Source organism: Pituophis catenifer, unplaced genomic scaffold, assembly GCF_029215685.1.
Source record: "Pituophis catenifer annectens isolate HBS135680 unplaced genomic scaffold, rPitCat1.0.hap2 SCAF_1, whole genome shotgun sequence".
NCBI classification, from domain to species: domain Eukaryota; kingdom Metazoa; phylum Chordata; class Lepidosauria; order Squamata; family Colubridae; genus Pituophis; species Pituophis catenifer.
Genome location: NW_027256881.1, coordinates 181,114,782 through 181,138,725, shown reverse-complemented (window position 1 = coordinate 181,138,725; position 23,944 = coordinate 181,114,782). Strand labels below are relative to the sequence as shown.

The window sequence follows — 23,944 nt, the reverse complement described above, 5'->3', positions numbered from 1 at the left end:
GTGTATGCCATAGAGGCTCTGGAACACTACAGTAGTGCTGAGATTCAGTGCTTATAAAAATATTGGTAAAATATTTTTTTACCAATATTTTATTGGTATTTTAACATTGACTCCTGAATGTTTTAGTAGATAAATATTATATTTTGCCTATGTGTATGGATGCATGGAGGAACGCATATATGAATGAAGATTATAGCACTGTATTGATTGCAATAAGAAGCCAATGGGGAAAGAAAGAACACTTGATAGTCTGGCACTAGTACATTATAAACTGGAATCAACTTTCAGTTTAAAAAAAATGGTTAAATTCAGCTAAGGCAAAGTTGGAATTTGGCAAACACTTGTCAGTCCCAGCAAGGATTCTTTTGGAGTGACTCAGCCACCTGGCAAGCTGAAAATGCATAAAGTGGCAGCTTGTAGAACTTCCCATGTTTGGTTTTTCATTTCTGTTTGAAAGAGAGAAAAAAATACTGGCAACAAAGAGATAGATACATACCCTCAGTGATGGTGCCTTATGGTTAACAGAAAGCAGAACGCAGCATAGTAGTCTGGCTTCCTTTTGATTAAACAAATGTTGGCTTGACTCTCTAAAGAGAAGCAACGGGTGCTGGGACTTTAGCCCTAACAATTGAAATTCTTCAAAATGTTTTTGGCCCTGGATCATAAAATTTCTAGGGAACATAAGCTGGTGGCAGCAATAGTGCCACAGCAAGTGCTTCTCTTCAGAGAACCAATTTGCATATCACTGTCCATCCTGCTACTCTTCTTTGTACTGCTAGCTAAACCTGAAAGTTCGATGGTTACCTTCCTCCCCACTTTCTTTTTCTTTTTCTTTTTCTTTTTTTTTCTTTTTGTTTTAAATGAGTCCTTAAGACCTGGCTCTGTATCTAGGCCCTAGGTTAGTTTGGATCAGTGCTTCTCAACCTTGGCAACTTGAAGTTCTTTGGACTTTTAACTCCCAAAATTCCTGAGCCAGCATATAGAAGCTGCATCTGTTTGTTTTGTTTCTTTTTACCTTTCTTCTTTTGTGTTCCAGCAATTGGAAAAGTAAACTACTTCCTGCAGTGTCAGCAGCATCAGAGGAAAGAATCTAGTGTTCCCGTTATTGCTGCAAGCATTAGATTGTTTACACATTTACAGGTTTAAAAGATAACAATATGCATTGGCAGTAATTTTTTTTTAAAAAAAACCAGCCCAACACTTGAGGAACTTTTGTCTCCGTACTTTTTATCTCTTTGCTTCTGTCAGAATGGCTGAGCCAAAAAATGCAAAAATGGTACACCCCATTTTAATCTTTTGATCTTTAGGACAAATCTGTGGCTTAGCCTTGACTGTCACTCTTGGAAAAATGGAACAATGTGGATGTGTCTTGCTGAACTAAAATGATGACTTAAGTCTCATTGAACTCCTATCATTGGATTTATCATCTATTTGCTTAGATCACTGGGTAAAATTTCATATTTTATTATTTATGTTGTTTGATGTGTTAAGGATGTAAGGTGTTTCAACTAAAGCTGCCTTTTGCAATTGAGTGGTGGTGATTTGTTCAATGCTGATAGTGGTGGTCCAGATGGGATTGCACCCAAGGGGCCTATTACTAGTGGCATATTATTATTATTATTATTATTATTATTATTATTATTATTATTATTATTATTATTATTATTATTATTTAATCTTTAGTGAGATTCACAGCCTTTGAGGCTGGTTAATAGCTTAGCAGCTCGAGTCCTAACCAAGGACCTAGGAACTGTTAAGGTATCATCGGAGGATTAAGCTGTTCCGAATAAGGTGGTTTTTTGTAGAGTCAAAATGTTCAAGTCCAGCAAATTTAGAATTTCTAAATAGCGGGATAGCCCTTTGGGTATTGCTCCAAGGGCTCCAATTACAATCGGGACAACACACGATTTCTTTTTCCACAGTCGCTCAACTTCAATTTGCAAGTCCCGGTACTTTGTGATTTTTTTCTTGCTGCTTATCTTCAATCCGTGCATCACCAGGTATTGCAATGTCAATGAACCATACTTTTTTCTTTTCAACTATTCTTATGTCAGGTGTGTTGTGGACCAAGTGCCTGTCAGTCTGAATCCTAAAGTCCCACAAGATCTTGAGTTTTTCATTTTCTAAAACTTTCTCAACCTGATGTTGTTGTTGTTGTTGTTGTTGTTGTTGTTGTTATTATTTTTATTATTATTATTGCATATCCGTTTCTCATAAGTGCCTAGTTAGCTTAAACCTGAGAACAGAAGCATAGGCATTCTTATGTTTAAATTGGTTTTCTTTAAAATGTGCTTTGCTCGCTCTTCCCTTTCTTTGTTCAATTTTTCAATTAAAATATAAATCTTTCTATATTTTGTCATCTTTATTTCCATACTCTATTGGTGTTGCATTGGCAATTTCTATAAAAAGTTTTTATGTGTTCTGTAAGAAAATTTAAAGCCCCTTTATACATGAGAGAGAAATTATGTGAAATGGGAAGCTTTTGTTTAGCCTTTTCCAATATATGGCTATTATAGTGAAAGAAACATCTTTATCTTGCAAGATGAGAGCCAAGTCTTGGAATAAAGACATAATATTTATCAGTTTACAACCTCTTATCCCTGCCATGTAAGAGATAAGAAAGCATTTTTCTTAATCAGGTTGAGTGTGCTTGGAAACCAATCCCAGAAGGTTAGCGGTATTTTGTTTCCTTTATTCTCTTTCCACTTCCTACACCCAAGATAGTTTATACAGTGACAGAGACTTTCAGCCTTTTCTTTAAAGACTTTCCATATATATACTATATTCTTAATATTTAATATTCAGAATCTGAAAGGAAGAAGCAAATCTTGAGCTAAGGTTTTTCATTGTAATACCTGTTTTATGTTCAGTTTTAAATATAAATGAGCAATCATCTTAAATGATATAGTAGTGCTAAGGTAAATAAAATTTGGGTAGCTGGGAATTTTATAATGAAGAAACTCAAGTTCTGTTATGTTTTGGTACTCAGAAGAAATTCTTCGGTTCAGGATTATTTGATTTTGTTTTTTTCCTTATTATAAAAATGTAATGAATAATCTGTGAGATAAAAATGCCAAATATTCCTATTAGTGCCTACTCCATTATCTTCACTAAAGCAGAAACTTAAATGGACAGATCACTTTCTGGTGGCTCTGGGCTTGACTAATGCTACAACCTCTGAAGGAAATGAGACTAAATATAATAGTAATGGAATGTGGGAATGACCTTGAGAGACAGGATGTAGCGATACAGCCAAGGGGTCAGATAAAACGCAGCTTAGCCCACAGTGAGAATGTGGGTGGGGCAAGAAGCTCAGAAGTGATCTTCCCTAGATTCATGGGCTATAAAGGGGATAGAGGGAGGGATATACTTTCAGTCTTGCAAGAATATGTTAATGTAATAATCTTACAATAATGTAGAATTAGCTCATCTGTTCATATTTCCTGTCTGATCTACCTCATAAGGCTAACATCAGTTATACAACTCTACATGGGAACGTCTGGGAGATGCAATGGAATTCTTGACCTGGAAGCAGTAAGGGTCTGGATGGAGAGAATTGGGTTGAGACTCAATCCTAGCAAACTGAGTGACTATAGGTTTGCATTAGTTTAGTACATTACCAACTTCATCTCTGGATGGGGCTGGTATGCATTCTGGGGATATTCCTGAACTCTCAACTCCTGGAACAGTAAAAATTGGGTCCTGGAGGTTCTGTGCTCATCTTCAGCTGGTTAGTAGTTCCAATTATTCCTGTAAGGCACAGTTTTATAGTCACTCACATCCTTGTCACCTAACAGTTAGACTGTTTTCAATGGGACTGTCCTTGAAATAACAAATGCAAAATGCAATAGCTTATTAACTGTTTTGTGGTATAACATCAATGTTGTGGGAGCTGCATTGGTCATCAGTTTCCAGATACTATTCATGATGCCAGTGATCACTCTTAAAAGTTCAATATGGATTGGACGTTGGCTATATTTCAGATGGTCTGCTCCAAATAAAGGCTGCTTGCCCAGGGAGTGCCTGTAGAGAGTTTTTGAGAGTCCTTGCACAATCACTTTTCTTAATGACCAAGTAGATCAGACATAAATAAATTTCAGAAGCAGGTGATCTGTGACTTCTGGCATCTCACTAATGACCATGGTGGTTAAAGCTGCTGAGAATAACAGATACGACTGTTATCTCTATCTAATTATTCTGAAGTATTCCCATTGATGGGAATATTTTTGGTAACTGCCAAAAATGGCAGGTTTTTTGCACTTGGTGGCATCCAGTGTTCTAGTACAAAACAAAATAAATCCTGCAGACTTAAACTGTAAGAAGTCCTGCTATGTACAAGTAGTCCTCAACTTACAACAATACATTTAGAAACCATTTAAAATTACAACGGCATAGAAAAAAGTGACTTGTGACTATTTTTCATGCTTATGACGATTGTAGCTTCTCCTTGGTCAAATGATCAAAACTTGGACACTTGGCAACTGGCATGTATTTATGATGGTTGCAGTGTCCTGGGGTCATATGATCACCTTTTATGACCTGACTAGCAATCAACGAGAAACCAGATTCACTTAATAACTGTGTTACTAATTTAACAACTGCAATGATTCACTTAACAATTGTTGCAAGAAAGGTTACAAAATGGACAAAACTTACTTAACAACTGTCTTGCTTAGCAATAGGAATTTTGGGCTCAGTTGTCGAGGACCATCTGTAATATACGGTATGTTGAAATAATTAATAAAAAATAACATTACTTGTTCCTCAAATATATTCATCCTTGAATTTTATAGCTACCTCTTCATTAAATAGTTCTTTCAATGCTGAACTTGTGTGGTCTGAAGTTTTAAAATGGAATCTGCCTTCAGCAACTTCAGATATTTGTTTTTACTCCTAGTAGTGTTGAATTTCTCTCCCTTCACCCACAGCTTTTATTTGGCCAGTCTAAAGCCCACGGCTGTATGGTCTTGCCATAGTAAACCCAAAGCAAGAATTGTAGCAATTTTTTAGGTTCAAGCTTCAAAAAGTATTTTTTCCTTTAATAAAAACATTTGTTCATGAACAGATAATTGAGACAACAGTTTGATTCCCCAGAATGTGTAATTTTCCTTTTAGTATCAGCCCACCAGGAGGAAAAACAGCATTTTCTGTTTCTGTGTTATTAATAGAAATTTGATTTATAGAAATCGACAAATGAGCCATTTCCAAGCCTTCTGCATGACATTCAGGTTATTAGACTAAAACAGCAGGAAAATGTAGGGTCTATTTAAAACATTAGCAGTCTTATTCTTGAATGGGCAGGACATTGAAAATTAAAGTGTTCATACTATATGCATAACTTGCTGTATTATTATTATTATTATTTTGCAGCTGTTTATTGCAGCATTTTCAAGTAGGAGATGGCAGAAATCAGCTCACCAGCAAACATCAAAGAAAAGGTACAATTTTTAATGATCACATCATGCAGCACACAGTACATATAGATCAGTCCATTCAAACCTTAAACACTCCAGCTTTCCATAGAAGATGAAATAATTAGTCGATATTCCCATGCTTGGTGGATGTCCTTGAGCTAGCTGCCCTCCATTCCGACTTCAGCCAAGGACATTTAAATTCTGCTTCTTGATAACAAGAATGAATCTCAGTTGTTTCTATATAACAATCCCCTTTCCTGTTTGGAGCTCATCTCCAAGCTTTGATTATCTGGATAATATGAAAAGGAAATCCTAACTTGCATATGTGCTTGATCTTAATATCATATTATCTATTGCACACACACACAGAGAATCTAACTTTTAATGAGCTCAAAGTGATGTACATTGTATCATTCATTATTTAGTACTTGCAGCAACACCATTGGGGGTTGAGTATCTAATGAATTCCATGTTTGATTGGGAATTTGAATTGGGTTTTCTTGTCACAGTCCAGCATTCCAAACACTACCTTATATCAATTGATATATGTCCTCTCATTACTGAAGTTTTTTTTTTTTTTTTGTCAGTAGCTAGGACTTTTTTGGACATGCAATTTTAATACCTTGTATGGTTTTATATAATTAGTATTATTCCTACATTCAGCATCTTCCTCCTAGTTAATTAAATTTATATTTATCATGTATCTTCATAGAAGTCAAGCCTACTTTCTTTTAGGGCATGTCTTCATTTTCCCCAGGATAGTTTTCCCTATTAATTAATTGCCTGCCTGTCTTCATCATGCTCTATTGTGTTTGCTTCTCCTTTGTGGTTAGATGCAGGAGATGACAGGATACATGTATCCTTATAAAATGTTGACATAATAGAGAATGTCAGCAGCAGGGGTGAAATGCTCCTGGTTCGGACCGGATTGCCCGATCTGGTAGCGATGGAGACAGGTGGTTTGGAGAACTGGTAGCAAAAATCATTACCCCCCGCCCCCCATTGCCCAGCTGAGCAATGCAATCATCAAAGGCTTTTTTTATTATTTTTAAAAGCATTTTTTTACAACCTCTTCAGCGGAAGAGGTAGAAAAAATGGTTTTAAAAGTAAAAAACAAAAGTTGGCCACGCCCACTCAGTCATATTACCCCCACCAAGCCACGTCCACAGAACCGGTAGTAACAAATTTTACATTTTACCACTGGTCAGCAGGTATAATTTAACACGCAAATTAGACCCACTGAAATCCTCAATTTTATTTGTTATCAATTAACACATGAGGTTCTGCATATTTAAGACTTATGAGGAACACAAATTTTGCAGCTATTAAACAAAAATAAGAATTAAGATAATTAAAAATTCCAAAATCAAGGCAAAGTAAAAGCTAACCTTTTTTTTTACATTTTATTTTATTTATTTATTCATTGGCAAAACTCAACTCTTATTAAACTATCACACCTTTAACACAAATCAGTGACACTTTAAAAAACATTTGGAGGGATATTGATGGTTGGAAAGTGAGTTAAGCAACAACATACATGTAGCTGGTGGGATTTTTTTTATTAACAAGTGGATGGATGGATGGATGGATGGATGGATGGATGGATGGATGGATGATCTGCCATCAAAAGTCAGTGTTGACTCTTAGTGATCACATAGATCAGGAGTGTCAAACTCACATCTTTAGGTTGTCATCATGTGACGTATCGCAACTTCCCCCCCTTCACTAAAATAGGGGTAGGTGTGGCCAGCGTGTGATGCATCTGGTGGCGAGTTTGACATCCCTGACATAGATTTTCTCTATAATCTGCCGTTCAAGTTTTCCAATATTGCACCTATTGCCACTGTAACTGTGTCCTTCCATCTTGCCACTGGTCATACTTCATTCCACTTTCCCTAACATCAGAATCCTTTCTAGAGACCTAGCTCTTACATAATGTGTCTGAAGTATGGGACAGAGATATTTTTATCATTCTCTGTTCTTTGCCCATTTTAACTGGTATAGTCACAGTTCTGCAATAACCTGAGCTAAATAGAAAGCACATCAGTGGTGGGTTTCAAATTCAAATTTTTATACTACCAGTTCTGTGGATGTGGCTTGGTGGGCATGGCTTGGTGGGTGTGGCAGGGGAAGGATACTGTAAAATCTCCATTCCCGCCCCACTCCAGGGGAAGGTTACTGCAAAATCCCCATTTCCTCCCAATCAGCTGGGACATGGGAGGGAGAGAATAGATGGGGGCGGGGCCAGTCAGAATTTTTACTATTGGTTCTCCAAATTACTCAAAATTTCCACTACCAGTTCTCCAAAACTGGTCAGAACCTGCTGAAACCCACCTCTGAAGCACATCTCTGAAAATTTCCATCTTGCATATCATGTATTATCCTAGAAGAGGCATAAAGGTTAAACCGGTTGGATAGCCAGATGAAAGCAGACAACAGGTCTTGTGGGACATTTTAGTTTTGTTGAAAATTTACAGCGTGAAAATGCTATTTATCAAATTTGAAATGTCAAAAGCCTATCTAGGCTGGCACAGTGTGTATAAACAGCTGCCCTTGGGTACCATTGTCTGAAAAGCTGGTCAAAATTTAACAAGCAACTGCAGGATGCAAATAAACGGAAATGTCAGGACTAATTTTCAGGTGGAAAGAGGAAAAAGTTGCTGCCAAGAAAGGGGGAAGCAGCTGTAGCTTAACCGCAATGTGGGATTTATCAGACATGTAGCAAAAAAGGGGGAACCAATTTTCACATGTTCTTTCAATTGTACCACTAGCATTACAAGATTCTAATTATTTTATACAAATAGGGCTATTGCAAGCCTGAAAGATAATTGTAAATTCGTAATACAAAAATACAACACAAATTTGTCTTTTGATTTGCATTTGTTTTGCATTAGTAGCCCTCTCCTTGTTTCAAACTGTATTTTTCTCTCTTACTTGCAGATTAATGCAGTGCGTTCAGTTGTTCCCAACAAAAGCAACAATGAGATAGTGCTGGTGTTACAGCAGTTTGATAACAATGTAAACAAGGCAGTACAAGCTTTTATGGATGGTCTGTATGCTTTTCGCATTTCACTGAGTCTTCAGAAACAAGCATTAATTGCTAAATATTTCATTCTTTGCATAGGTGAAACAAAGGCTGTGTGTCCTAAAAGGCAATATTCAACATTTCTTGAAAGGAGACAATTCTTGTGTTGTCACTTGAGAAGGGATTTATAAGCATCACCAATAAGCCCCATATAGAAATTATCAGAAAATGTTCATCTTCTTAATAGTAACATGCAGAATCCAAGAAAATCCAAGAAAAAATATTTCGGGGGGAGATGTTGGGAGGGGGGGAATGCCATAAAGTTGACTTTACTTTATGGCTGCTTTGCTGATAATTTAGAAAGACAGACCCATTGAGGAAAAAATAATTTTAATAAGAAATGAATGAGATAGTACCAGACTCTGGCAGCTAAAGAAACCAACGCTGTCTCTTAACTGTAGAGAAGTATTCTTGATGCATCTCAGAATTGCAAGGACAGCTCTTAAAAATTTATTTATTTATTTATTTGATTTGATTTGATTTCTATACCGCCCTACTCCCGAAGGACTCAGGGTGGTGCACAGCCAAACAATAAAATACATACATACAAAATTTAAAAGTGGAATTAAAATCAAATTAAATAGTTTTGGCCCAGACAAATTAAAACCCCAATCAATTTAAAACCAATTTTAAAATTTGAATATATAAAATACTAAAAAATATTAAAAATTAAAAATATTTTATAAAAGAGGGAGAAAATTAGGCCAGGCCCGCCTGGTGAAATAAAAAGGTCTTTAAAGCGCGGTGGAAGGTGCGCAGATCCGGGATCCTCCGTATCTCCGGGGGAGCTCGTTCCAGATAGTAGGTGCCCCCACAGAGAAGGCTCTCCCCCTGGGGGCCGCCAGTTGACATTGTTTGGCCGATGGCACCCGGAGGAGCCCCCCTCTATGGGAGCATACCGGCCGGTGGGAGGCTATTGGTGGTAGTAGGCAGTCCCGCAAGTACCCAGGTCCTGAGCCATGGAGCGCTTTAAAGGTGGTAACCAAAACCTTGAAGCGCACCCGGAAGACCACTGGGAGCCAGTGCAGCTCGCGTAGGAGGGGTGTTACATGGGAACGCCATGTCACTCCCATTACCACCTGCGCGGCCGCACTCTGCGCCAGTTGAGTGTCCAAATTTGGACACCTTCCAGAGTATTAAATCATCAGTAGCTCTTTAAGATGCAGAGATGCAGATTACAGAGCCGAGGTGGTGCAGTGGTTAGAGTGCTGGGCTGCAGCTACTTCAGCTGACTGCTAGTTCAGCAGATCAGCAGATCAATTCTCACCGGCTCAAGGTTGATTCAGCCTTCCATCCTTCCGAGGTGGGTAAAATGAGGACCCAGATTGTTGGGGGCAATATGCTATTTAGTATACTGTCTTTGTTGTAAGCCGCCCAGAGTCTTCGGACAGTGAGCGGATAGAAATATGAATAATAAAATAAAAAATAAAATAAATAAAGATGGGGAACTCTTCTGAGCCACTATTATTGCTTATTGTATATTCATCATTCCTTTTCTTCTCCTCTTCAGGTAGCGCACTTCAATTTCTAAAAGAATGGAATATGACTGGGAAAAAGAAGGTAATAGATTCCAAAGCTGAGTTAACTACTTAAACTGATACCTGCATAAATTTCCAGTTTGGTCTAGTGGTTAAAGCACTACAGTAGAAAGTGGGGAATCAGTGAGTTCTAATCCCGCCTTAGCAATGAAAGCAACCTGGGTGACTTTGGGCCACTTGCTCTCTGTCAGCCCAACTCGCCGCACTGCGTTGCTGGCGTAAGGAAAACAGGAGGAGAAAGGTGTGTTGGAACTGTTCTCTACCTTAAGTTATTTGTAAAAATAATAACGGCAGGATAATGGTAATGCTAATGGTTTCCCCTGTCCAGTGAGTCAGTGCTCATTTCCGTTTCTTAGCTGAGGGAGCTAGCGTTGTCTGAAGATGCTTCCGTGGTCATATGGCCAGCATGACTATATGCTGAGGCACACGGAATGCTGTTACCTTCCTACTGAAGTGGTACCTATTTATCTGCCTGCATTTGCATGTTTTCAAACTGCTAGGTGGGCAGGAGCTGGGGAAAGTAACAGGAGCTCACCCTGTCATGCAGTCCTTGGGACTTGAACCAAGGCTGCCAACTGAAAACTCAGACTCTTTAACCACCGAGCTATTGTACCCAGAAAGGATAGATAGATAGATAGATAGATAGATAGATAGATAGATAGATAGATAGATAGATCTGAGCAACTGATTTGTTGCCATAGTTTTTTGCCACTTGTTTTTAGTGAGCACAGTTTTACATCTGCACACAAGAGGTTTCATAATCAATAGGCATTTTTAGTTTTAATTATTCCTTGAAGTTGCCATTTGTGTACTTGCAGAGTGTCCTAGATAATTTGATAGAAAATCAAACAATTGAAGTAGCCCACCCTGTTGAATCTTTGAAGATTTATTTTTTAAAAAAATAAACAGTTCTTCCCCGTTAACTGATCCTTGAATAATAATAAAAAAAATAATTTACAGTAAATAATAAGCATAATAAGCGTTATAAGCTCCTATTGCAATTATATAGGGATGGCTACCAAGATAAAGCCACACAAACTAATGAAGATAAGTTGACAACAGCCCAATAAAGCTATATCAATGTTCTTTATGGCATATGTATCCCACCTGATACTAAGAAACCATCTCTTTTTTTGTTGCTATGATCTTGCTCTATCCAAACTAATACTAACATTGAACACTAGTTCAAACATTAGTTTGAACACTGGGTCCAAACTAAACTGGACCCAGTGTGGAGCTCCTCACTCTTGTGGGGGGAGGAGGAAGTGCGGTTATATGGAGATATACATATAGACATAGAGAGAGTCTATGATACAGATATAATCAAAATTAAAGCACTATGATAGGATGACAATTCCACCCACTTTTTAAACTTGTACATAAGAAACAGGGGCAACTTTGTTTGCTTCATTGTGGCCACCATCTTAGTTTCTTTTACCATATTCTTTAGAAATCCTTGTGCACACATATATAGCAATTATTTTCAACAGACAAGAAAACTCTGGTGGCCCTGTTTAGATCAAAGATTTTAGCTAGTGCTTCTCACTTTTATTTATACAATTTTAACTTTGATTATTAAGTAGACTCTATGGGGCATGGAGACTTATTACAATTAATCCAACAGTTGCAAAACTTAATTGATAATTCTAGAGATAACATTCTTCAAGAAAAAAAATCCCTTTTTCTCCTTTTATGTACCAGTGACTGAATAAAATAGACAAAATTTAAAAAAACATTTTAGGAGAGCTAAATAGGCTATATGCTTTTAAAAATAATTTTATTTAAACATCCAATGCTCAGTTGTAACTGTTTGCAATTATTTTATCACCTTGTTTCCTTTATGTCAGATGTATTTCAAGAATAATGAATGAAGCCCTGATAATAAAAATTACATTTAGTACATTGAATAGAATTTGCAGTGGAAAGAAAGAAGTGTGGGTGGATTTGTTTTTTACTCCACACAGCATGACCCTTGTGGAGTAATATTGCTAACCTTATTTAATGCAGAACAGCAAAAGAAAAAGAAGCAAATCAAAGCAACATCACCGTAACAAAGATACAAAGGGTAGAGAGGATGGAACAGAAAAGGTGTCTCTGGAATCCCAAGAAGTAAATGACTGCCAGGTGAATGGCTGTGCTAAAGATACTTTCCCTGGCAAATATGCCAGTGAAAAATCAAAAAATCCTCATGAAGAAAAGAGCTGGGAATACAAGAACAGGAGAGAGGCAAGATCAGAAATAACAGGTCAGTGTCTGTATGTTAAGATCAGCTTGATTTCCACCATTGTCATTCAGCCAGGATTTAAGTACTTTAATATATGTTTTTAGTTTTAGCTTGGATATTGATTTGAAAATGTGAATTGACATTCAGATGTGGGCTAAACCAATTTCTCCCATATCCTATCTTATATAATTAGTCTCACAGCTTTTGTTTCCTCCTTCTTTTTAGTCTCCTTAGAAGTGGTTTTCTTAAGTATTTTCTGTACAGTATTTCATAATGCAGAGCACCTGCCTGATCTCGGCATGTACAGTATGTCCTTTTCTCCACATTATTGGCTACTGCTTCTGTTCTGTCCTCTGGTACCATTTTCGTTGCTTCCCTCTTTACTTTGGGCATTTTTGTCACTTGTTCTAATCAGCAAAGTAGTTGGAATATAATATTGCTTGCTGGAATTAAAAAGTTTTAATTAAACTTTTATTGAGAAGGTATGCTTTTTTTGTCTCATAACATAACTTGATTGATTGTACCTGAAGCTTAGCAACCTCTCTTCAGGCAATCTGAAAAAGACAGTTCTGCAAATAAATCCTATTGAAATAATTTCTGCTTTATTTCAGTATTTCTTTCTGTTTATTGTCCAAGATTAATATTATTATTTATTAACTATTTGTCACCCATCTTGTCACAAGACTATTTCTGATCTTGCTTGCATATCATTTGTATTGTTTTATTTATTTGTTTTTCTAGACAAAAAAGAAGAATCTACAAAAGTATCTATAGAGCCAGAACAAAATAGCAGAGAGCTTCCTGATCCTTTCCAATATTCACCACCACTTCAGTGCAATGTTGGTAGAACAAAATCAAAAGTACCAGCTACCACCGTTAAATCACTGCAAGTCCCGGCATCTCATGTTGAAATGAAAGCAGAAGATTCAGCCCAAAAAAGAGGTAACACAAATTATGATTCAATTTGGCTGGATAAAGATTCATTACTGTTCCCAGCTAATATTACTGTAAATGCAACATCACCATTCATTTCAGAAGTGAATGTAATTATATTTTGCCTATCCTGTAAAAGTAAATGTATTTCTTACCTTATCGACAAACATCTTCGGGAGCATCTGCCTCGAGTCACAAAATCACCTTATTAGTTTATTATATATTATAATATAATTATTATGAATGAAGATGAATAGATGTGTCCTGGCATATGTTGCAGGATTCAATCTGGGTTAGTGACCAGGACCAGAGGTTTAGTCTTCTGAGTTTTCGGACTTGTGCTGGGGCCCATCCTCAAGGAACTTCTCTCTAACAGAGTCTGTGCTTTAGTTATTCTCTGTGTAGTGTTTATATGGTGCCTGTTGTGTATAGCTTTTTAGATGTTGATTGAGGTGTTGATGATTGGCTATTAAGTTGTTGGCTGTTGTTTCCTTGGGCTGCCAAGCCCTCACCTCCTAAGTACTTGTACAAGTACTTGTTGTACACATTGAATAGCCCAAAGCACAGATTCTGCCAGAGAGAAGTTCCCTGAGGACGGGTTCCAGCACAAATCCGAAAGCTCGGAAGACTAACCTCTGATCCCGCTGACTGACCCAGATTGGATCCTGTATAATTATTACAATGAGACTCCTTCTGCAGCTTCTGTCTCTTGTACCACTTTCTACCAGCTGAAGTTAGATCAGGGTGATGTATTTGTAGCCTCTTTGTCCTTAACCTCCAGAATTTCCTGGTCTCCCTCAATTACACAGAAGATTAGAAGAATAACCTGAATGAGGTTAATGCTAAATGAAATTAATAACCGATAAGGGCAAAGAGGAAAGACAGATGGAAAACCCCCAGAGACTAAGTGCAGGCAAACATGCATGAGAGGAAGAGCCATTCATTGCTGGAGTTAATTAGATGAAACCCTGGGTTGATGTAAGGGTAGTGAATTTGTTTTATGTAAAATAAATATTGGAATATTCAGCATGATTTTTAAGTCACAAATAAGATATTGCAGAATAGGAAGTAATTTAATCTTTTTGAACTAGAAGCAAGTAATTTTACTAGTGAAGGATCAACATCCAGTTGCAAAAGGGAAACATGCTATAATACTTCTTTTTGTGACAAAATTGAAATGTTATGGTTTGCAATAATGGTGCTGCATCAAGTAATCATTTTTTTTAAACTAAGAAAGAGAAAAATCAATATACTGATGGACAGTAACTACTTTCTTCTGTACTATACTATAAAAAGTCCATTTGTTCACACAGAACATTCTTTGTTATAACTGTAATATAAATTGTCAAGATAATTTAGAGATACAATGTGTGTAGTGTTTAAAGATTTTTTTAAAATCTACTTTTTATAGATTCTTTTTTCTATTTTTTTCAATTATTTTCTAAAATTATTAAATTTTATAAAACATACCCTGTATAATTACAAAATAACTTTTTAATATATCTATAATGAGTATTGTATAACTGTTTGCATGTTTGCTTCATAGATATCTGATCTTTTTTTAATCAAGGTTGTTAGTGAAATAGCAATTGATGAGGCAATGTTTTCTAGTGATTGAAGTGTTGAATGAAGAACAGGGAGGTCATTATCAACATGAAAGTTCTTTGTATGATTTTGGTTCAATCAAAAATGTAGAGGTAAAATTGAAGGAGGGAATGCAAGGTGCCCTGCCTCAAGCTCCTGGAGAAAAACTGGAATATAAATGTAGCATACTAAGGATGATGACAGTTTCTTCTTATAGGTCTAAATATTGAGAAATCTGTTAAAGATCTTCAGCGCTGCACTGTTTCACTGACTCGATACCGCATGATGGTCAAAGAGGAAGTGGATAATTCAGTAAAGAAAATTAAAGCTGCTTTTTCTGAATTACATAACAGGTAAGTAGAATGCTTTAATTGTTTTATAAAAGATACTGTTCTCCTCTCACTCTATAAGGAAGACTTTTTTGCTGCTTCAATTGACTCCTCAATTTGATATTCCCACACTTTCATTCTAAGTAAGTAGGAATGGCCTATATTTAAGACCATGGAACAGCTACTATGGTGTTTCCCAGTTTTTTCTTTATGTGGACCACTTCATCACCAGTTTAAGATTTTGTGGACTATCACAAAAATCAGGAACCAGACATGTGATATTGAAGCAAGAATGTTTTCCACATAAAAAGGGTGGAGAGGTGCAGTGAATGGCATTGCTGTAGACTAGATTTAGACACATTTTATCCTTTCTTCTTTGATAATTTACCTTTTTTTGTCTATTTCTTACTTTCTGTGCTCAGTAGTAGTTCTCAGTTAACGACAGTAATTGGGACCAGAATTTCCATCATTAAGTAATGCCATGTAAAGGATATGCCATGTGACTGCATCACTTAGTAACAGCAGTCCCAGCATTGTTTTTTGCCATTGTTAAGTGAGAATCATAGGTTGTTAAGCAAGTTCCAGGTCGCTTGCAAGTAGGCCAGCAGGCAGGTAAAATGGTTGCTGCCAGGCAGGAGAGAGTGTGCAGGTATCTCAGAAAGCTCAACGCAAGCAGAGCAGGTCCAGGGATGGCTGCTGCTGGAAGGAGGAAAGTGTGAATAACTTATCACAGCAACTTGCAATCTTCTTGCTAGCTTCCCATTGACTTTGTTATGAGAAATTGTCAGGGCAATAATGTGACTGCGGGACACTACGCCTACCATAAATAAAAGCCAATTACCAAGCCCTAGGTCATGATCACATGACCTGGGATGGCTGGAACCTTAAGGACCGGTCATAAGTACCACTTGTTCAGTGCTGTCATAACTTCAAACACTGAAGAAGTGGTTGTTAAACAAGGACTGCCTGTACAACAAAATGTGTTCCATGTGACAAGTGCTACCTGATTCTGACTTTTGGCTATCTTAGATTAAAATGAGCCACCTTCTACAATATCTATACTGTAAAGATCAGATAAAGTAGTAAATGATAGAGCATCACAGTATAACTGAGCTTAGAGACAAGAGCTCCATGGACAGAAAAACTAGGTGTGTGTGTGTGTGTGTGTGTGTGTGTGTGTGTGTTTGTTTGTTTGTTTTTTAGCAGGGGCCCAGTTTCATTAAAATAAGAAAGGTTGGAAAAAAGTAAATTTTGCACTTACCTAATTTTAAGAACATTGAACTCCATTTGCTAGAATAATTCTTCCATGTTTGAATCTTCTATTAAAATTACTTTTTGCAGCCAGAATAAGAATCAGGTTCACTATGCAAATCTTGAGCATTGTGCCAATAGAATTCAGTTGATATAATAATGGAACAGTACTATATTCCAAACCACCACAAAAATACATAATGTAACTACTATCCTCCAGAATCTTAGCTGAATAAAAGGTGTGCTCATTTTTTTTCCTAGCGAGGCAACATTTCTATTCATCACTTATTTGACCGAGCTTCTAATCACTTTTCTAGATCTGCAATCATATATATATTTGCATTAAGCACCCAAATAATTCTTGTCCTTTATTAGGTATATTCTGCTGAAAAGATGCAAAATTTATGTTTTATGAAGGTGTCTGTTTTGGTGATAGATCAAATTACTTGGGCCACATTTTCCCCCCTGGGCTGATAAAAAAAAAGATAAGAGTTTCCATTGCCAACCATTATGCATTAAATTAACATCATACTTCCAAACTTCTCTAAGGGCTCTTTAATGGCCTTTCCCACAGCCCCAAAATGCCCTGACCATGGCTCTTTTTGCAGTTGTGACTCCATTCTTTTTCCCTCCTCTTGTCCACAGCCCTTGAGTTGAGTAAGTTATCCTTGGCTCTGTTAAATATTTAAGAAACATTTTCTGCTTTATTCCAATATCATCCATCCTTAAGACTATAAAGTCTGGTACATTTTAATCCATGATGATAACAAAAATTCTTTATAGCATTTATAAAACTTTAGTCTATTGCTATGTGGTCCAGAGTCTTCATTTGTTTTCATATTTATAAAAATTTCCTTTAGTTTTTCAAAATCTATTATTCTTCCTAGCTTTCATCTCAAGTAGTATAGCTGGATTATTGCTATCTATTTATTTTAACAGAGTCTGATTATTTATTATGTCTGATTATAGGTATTTAATGCATTATCCAATTACAACTGCTTTAAGCACCTTGTATTGAATAGAATCATGTAGTCAAGTTTACAAGATTTTCAAAAAAATTCTGAATTTGTGTATCTAATTTTCACACATCTCTGCAGCTACCCAGCTCTCCTTGCCATAAATTACAGTAGTCTCAGAAAATCTCCAACCAGGAGAAGTGAGGTGAGCCAGTGGGGCCTGTCTCATGCACAGGAAGCATTTCCCATCAGCTAAAAGCCAGTTTGGATCATCCAATCCCAGTTAGCAAAATGGAGCAAAATAAGCATTTTCAGATATCTCTACCTGAAAGGAAAGAGCAACCAAGACAAATATTGGCCTTGACAAAGTATTTAGAAGTTACGCCTTGAAATAAAACAATTGTTTAAAGGGATTAATTCCAAAGCAAATATGGGAGCCTGGATACAGCATTTTTTATCTGCAGAAAGAGCTTATGTAAATACCCTATGTTAAATTATAATTTTGCCCTCTTAAAAAATCTATCTGCATATTAGAAATTTCCATTCCTTCCTGGTGAATTCTAAGTTACAAAGAGAGAGACTTTTAAACATTTAAATGTTTCTTAAAAGGAGTGTGTACTGGAGGAGAAGGGTACCAGCTAATGCAATAATTGTGTGAATGATCTTGGTACAATATAATGCTACTTAATATGTATAGAGTGCCATCTGCAGGAAGACATTGGCAATTGTGTAAGTTGTTTCTTAAGCGACGTATTTAAGTCAATTCCATCCATAAAACAAGAGGTTCTCAAAAGCAAAGTGGGTAATTTAATGAAACACAATCAATGTCCCAAAGCACAAAGCATTTTACAAACTGAAACTGCATCAACGGAAGAAACATTTTGTCAAAGCCCAGAGGATTCTGGGATGTGTTTGATCAAAGTATTTTCTACACCTCTCAAAACATCTCTTTTGTGTGTTTTCTTATCCTCTTGAGTTATAGTGCAGAAAAAGATGCATTAATCAATGTAGCAGTTTGCTAAGTATTTAACAATATAAAGCAATATAGTAATAGGAAAATTAGACAGTGTGTATAAACTGGCAAGTCACAATGAGCTCGTATATAATGTTTCCTTTTAACTTATAGATTGGATGGGAATTGTACAGCAGCAAAATATGTCATGTAGATCAGTAAATGTCCAATGTGTTACTACTTTCCATATTTCTTTATATTAGGATACACTTTTAGAATAAATAATAACATAGTTGGAGGGACTAATTTTGAAGTTTCTAAAATCCCATTTATCAGGTTAAATGAACCAAGAGAACATCAGCAGAGAAGATGAAACCATGTTCAGTTGGTTGACATATTCAAATGATTTGGTTTAAGTCCATGTCTAGTGAGTTTAAGGGTCATAAGAATGTAACACTAATACAAATAACTGAACATATGGGCAAAAGCATTGTATTATTAGCCAGATTGCATTTACTTTTGTTTTGTTTGTAATGGTTTAATGGTGAATCTCTATTATACTAATACAGAAAGAACTAGATCTGTTGTAATGAAGTAATGTGTTTGATGAATCTGAAGCAAAAAGAAAGTTGATTTCTTAAATTTTTATTTAAATTATTTTTCTCCAGAAAGCAATATTTTTCACAACTCTTACCATAAATTCTGTTTGAAAACCTTTTTGAAGGACATATTTAATCAAGTCTCTTATCAATATTGTCCTAAATTAAATTGTTTCCATTTTCAGTATCATCGACAAGGAAGTGGCTTTAATGGCAGAAGTCGACAAGGTTAAACAAGAAGCCAGTAAGTAGAAATTAAAATTAAAATGGCAAAGGTTATTTCAAAAATAACTTTGAATATCATATACATTTCAATTTGGCCATAAATTTCCCCAGCTACCGTAATATCGCAGAGACTGAAGAATAATTTGGTTGCTATACATTCAACATTTAGGTGTTTGGAACTTACCATTGATTGGAGAGTAAACAATTAAATATTTCTAACAGTGAAGATGGGTCCTTTCTTTAATTGACAAAAGTGTTGTTGTTTTAACTATTCAATCATGTTCAACTTTTGGCGACTTTATAGGCAAGTGCTCTCAATGCTACCCTGTAGAGCAGTTTCTTTCACTTGTTGGATGTTCATCTTTGTATCCGTTTTGATGTTATGAAGCCAGCTAGTTCTTTGTTTGCCCCTTCTTGTTCCACTAACCATTCCTAACATCATTGACTTCTCCAATGAATTTGGATGCATGACCGTGTGTACAGGTCCACTATTATCTTACTAAGGCAGTGTGGTCTAAATTAATAAGATAAAAATATAAATCCAATGCATGATATTCCTCCATATTTTTCATACTAGAAATTTTAAAAAAATCAAATAATGCTTGCTAAATAAGGTCAAGCTAACAGTGGCAGAAGGAAAAGAAAAAAATTGAGATTAAAAGGCTTAGGGCTATTACATCTTTGCAGAGGACTGATAAAATAGTTACTTGGGTTAAGTTGGTTTCCAATACTGTACCAACAGATTTGGGATGATTCCTGCCTCTCTTTTAAATCATTCACTTTTCTTGGGAAAAGGCATTCCTGGAAGTTGCAGTAGAAAAGAGAAAGTCTAGAATTTTCCCAGGGTGAATGGAAAACTGTTAACATAGCCTTGGGGTGGGGGGGAAATCCCACTCTGAGCTTTTTAGAGAAAGGTAAGATACAGATAATGTAACCTAAGAAAGAAAGAAGTAATTTCATGCATTGAGACGTCACTTAATTTTTCATAGTGGTTATCTCTTCCACATGAGCATTTTAACATTTTGCATTGTCCTTTTTTCTTTGATAGTGGATATTTTGACTGCACGTCAGAAAAAAGCTGAAGAATTAAAGAGACTAACAGATTTGGCAAGTCAGATGGCCGAGATTCAGCTGGCTGAATTGCGAGCTGAAATTAAGGTCAGCTTTAAAAGGGTATTTCTCTTTAAAATAAGCATAGCTGTATACAAGTAATGCATCTCTATTTCAGCACTTTGAGCCACAGGTGCTCACCACAAGGCTCAAGCAAAGTATAAATCTAGCTTTTTAAGAATATCATCTTACTTAAAACTGTGCTCTCTCTCTTGTATTTTGTAGTAAGAGTAATAACAGTATTCAGATTCATGGAAGCATAGTAACATTCCTGCTTTTCTTTCCAGTTCTATTAAAGTTGCAGAGATTTTTTTTTTTCTTTTGAGCCTCATGCTTAATTCCCTTGTATAACTGTAGTTATTTTTTTCCGGCGACAAGCACTCCCTCTATCAAATGTGAGGCTAAGGTATTGTACTACTGATTCTGAATCAGATTTTACAATAGCATTTTACAAAATATAAAAAATATCCAAACTTTCTAAGATTGGAACACTTATCTCCTTCAAAAGCTTTTGTTCAACACATTAGACTTCAATGTGATTTTTTAGTTATTTAATCCTGTGAGGCTATTTATGTTACTTTTCCCTTCATTGTAGCACTTTGTAAGTGAACGTAAATATGATGAAGAATTGGGTAGAGCTGCCCGCTTTTCCTGTGACACTGAACAGTTAAAAATGCAGATATTACAGTGTGGAGAAAGTAAGTTGTAGTAAAGTCTCAGCTTCTTCGTTAATTGCTCTTTAAAACACTTGTTAGAACCATTTTCATAGCTAGTAAATATAATGTACACACTGCCTTTGGTTTAATTTTTCTGGAATTCATGTCAATATATTATATGATAAAATTTGCATTTTCCTTTGTAGTTTTCCATCCAAAAAACAATTACTCCTCTAGAACACCATCCAGTATGTTGCTTCAATCAGAAATTTCAAAATCAGTGACCAGCATGCGAAATACATATAACAAAAAATATTCTAATCAGACTCCCACCAAGACTTCTGATCACAAAACAGCAATAACTAAAGGTTCAAGCCAAGTTCTCCCGGTTACAGAATCCTCTTCTCATGTAATTTCAACAAATAAACAGGTAAAAGGCCAAGGAAAAAGTTTTGTCTGTGAATCAGCATAAAAATTATAAAATTAAAAATTTACAACTGTATGAGAAACACCTTATAGACACATAGTTGAGATTATTTTCATCAGGTCAATTTCTTCCCAAATTCTGAAATTCTTTTAAATGCTGTATTATTAAAAGATTCTAGATTCTGTAACATCTTTGGATTTGATTTATGTACTGTAAGTGACACCTTTCAGCTAATTCTTCTTAAAATTTAACATGAGTAAAATATACATTCTTTTTCGGTCCAAAATGAGCCACATTGATGAGCTGCATTGATTAATGAATTGAAGAGATCACAATTATGGCTTAATCTCACATCCATATATAAATCCTTTTCTGTCTTTCACTTATACCAACTCTATCTAGCTGATTAAATGTCTCCAGAACAATGAATGAATGAGTGAGTGAGTGAGTGAGTGAGTGAGTGAGTGAGTGAGTGAATGAATGAATGAATGATGTGTTACTTAATTCTTTTGGAAAACAATCTATTGTTCCAAAACCGTTTTGGAATAGGCTTAAGTGTTGTTATGTCCAGGTTTATTCAGTGATGGCTATAAATCTGTCTTCATCCATGACTAATCAATTTGGGGTTCTCTTAGAAATAATGACTCCTGTTAAAAGAGCAGGTGGGCTACCATGGGCACGGGTCCTTTGTACAAATTTATCTTGTGTGCCAATTGCACCCATTCCTGGACTAGTGCTGCATCCATTCCTGGACCAAATACTGAACACTGAAAATGTTTCATTTTCCGAAACATGGTAAAGTTGAGCTATGCCAGGCCTGGTGTCATTTTGTCTGTCAGAGGAATGCAATTACTAATAATTCAACCAAATTGCCAATAATTAGTTTATTGTTTTATCTCCCAACCTGCCCCCAGTTCCCCCAAGAAGAAACTAGGGAAGGATATGATTTTATACTTCCAGCCAGTAGAGGCAGCAAAGTTGATGGGGTCATTAGAACAGTGTCAATGACTGCGGTGCTGACATGCATAATATAATAGATATGCTTTGGTAGACATAATAATCCCACCCAACTTTTACCAAACTGAACTGAAATTGCACTGAAATGAGTCCTGATATTCTTTTTTCTTCCTGGACAGAATGTGTCTTCAGGTCCGAGACGAAGATTTCATGCACACTACCACAGCATTCGAATCAATGGTTCTCTTAAGCCCCCAAATCCTGGTGATGAGTCTGATCAGAGCAACCCGAAGAGTCACTCCCGACATGAATACCGACGGCAGCACCATCATAGCTTTAGGCCCAAAAACAGAGGCATGGTAAAAACTCAAGAGCAACCAACGCCCATAAAAAATCTAGACAAGGGAGCATACCCAGAGAAAGCACAGCAAAAGCATCTTATTCCAGGCCCTACAGAGCCGAGTCCTTTGTGCAGCAATATAGCAAGGGGTTCTCCCTGTAATTTATGTCCTTCCATAATAGAGTCTTCTGGAGAGACATCTGTCCTTTCAGTCACCGTGCCAGCTGTGACTTTGGTGGCATGATAACAGTAATCTTAGTTTTTTCACTAAAGGTGCTTCTCCCCCCCCACCCCCGCCCCCCATTGTGTACTCCATGAATACTGGAGAAATAGCTTGAGAAAAATATTACAATTGTGGTAAACCAAACTTGCTAAAATGATCTTAATTTTATCTTGTTTTCTACATGGAAAGCTTTGCTCAATATACTCAAGATTATTTTTTCATAATAATGCAGCTTTAGCCAGCAGTATTTACTAGATCTACTAGACTGATGTTGAAAAATAAACTGTAAGAGGATGTCATTACAGATGTTAATTACTGCCCAGTTTGTTTTCAGTCATTCAGTATTAAAGAAGTAAAATATTGGCATCTCTAATAGTGGACTGTTATGTAAATACATAACATTTTTCACGCTTCCCGTATTAAAGTAGAATTCAACAATTATACATGACAAATCTCATAGTTCTGTGTGACCTAATGTCATATCCAGAAAAATACTTAAGATTAATCATAATAGTAGAAAAACTATATATTAATTGTTCCATGCTGTAATATTTGTAAAATGTCTTTTTTTTTCCATTTGAAATTTATATAACTTACACAGTACAGTTTTTCCAAACCTTTCAGTTCTTTTTAATGACTGATTATTTTTGTGGACTAAAAATTGAATGTATTTCAGTCTCAGATTCTTTCTTCTTTTTTGGGGGGCGGGGGAGGGGAGCTATTCCTACACTTATTTGAGAAGTTCAAAAGGGCATACTTAACGTTCCCACTAATACTATTGCAATAGGCTACTTCATCTTCCACCAGCGCTCTTGGGCCTCTGATCCAATTACTGCAAAATTACTGTTTTCGCTGGCAGAGGGTTGCAGGAAGCCGTCGCAGCCAAAAATAGCCGTTTACCGGGCAGAGCGTTCATGCCGCCACAGGTGCCCCTGACACAAGTGACGTTGAACTGGCCACCCCCACTCTGGCCCCCCAATGTCAAACACAACCCTGATGCAACCCTCAATGAAGTCAAGTTTGACACCACTGAATTACTGTAACCATCTTTGCTGGGAGGGGGAAAGGGGGCAAATTCATCTTCCTTCCCATTAGTTATACTATCTCCTTAAACATAAGGAGTCTCACAAATCCTTGTCAA

At 36.4% G+C, this 23,944-nt stretch overlaps 1 protein-coding gene across 2 annotated transcripts in view; it reads left to right on the top strand.

Annotated features, from left to right (window-relative positions):
* The window catches only part of SPATS2L (spermatogenesis associated serine rich 2 like), a 51,105-nt gene extending 27,877 nt beyond the window's left edge, over window positions 1–23,228 (top strand). Inside the window, exons 2-13 of one of the 2 annotated variants that reach the window (XM_070956818.1) lie at window positions 1,308–1,447; window positions 5,371–5,438; window positions 8,355–8,463; window positions 10,010–10,059; window positions 12,045–12,282; window positions 13,003–13,203; window positions 14,996–15,131; window positions 19,051–19,109; window positions 20,139–20,248; window positions 20,796–20,898; window positions 21,063–21,286; window positions 22,420–23,228. In XM_070956818.1, coding sequence (XP_070812919.1) covers window positions 5,400–5,438; window positions 8,355–8,463; window positions 10,010–10,059; window positions 12,045–12,282; window positions 13,003–13,203; window positions 14,996–15,131; window positions 19,051–19,109; window positions 20,139–20,248; window positions 20,796–20,898; window positions 21,063–21,286; window positions 22,420–22,824 — 1,674 coding nt within the window. In that variant the 5' untranslated portion in view covers window positions 1,308–1,447; window positions 5,371–5,399 and the 3' untranslated portion in view covers window positions 22,825–23,228. The remainder of the gene's footprint in view (window positions 1–1,307; window positions 1,448–5,370; window positions 5,439–8,354; window positions 8,464–10,009; window positions 10,060–12,044; window positions 12,283–13,002; window positions 13,204–14,995; window positions 15,132–19,050; window positions 19,110–20,138; window positions 20,249–20,795; window positions 20,899–21,062; window positions 21,287–22,419) is intronic. The other variant, XM_070956817.1, reaches the window with a different exon arrangement.
* Window positions 23,229–23,944: the final 716 nt, after the last annotated feature.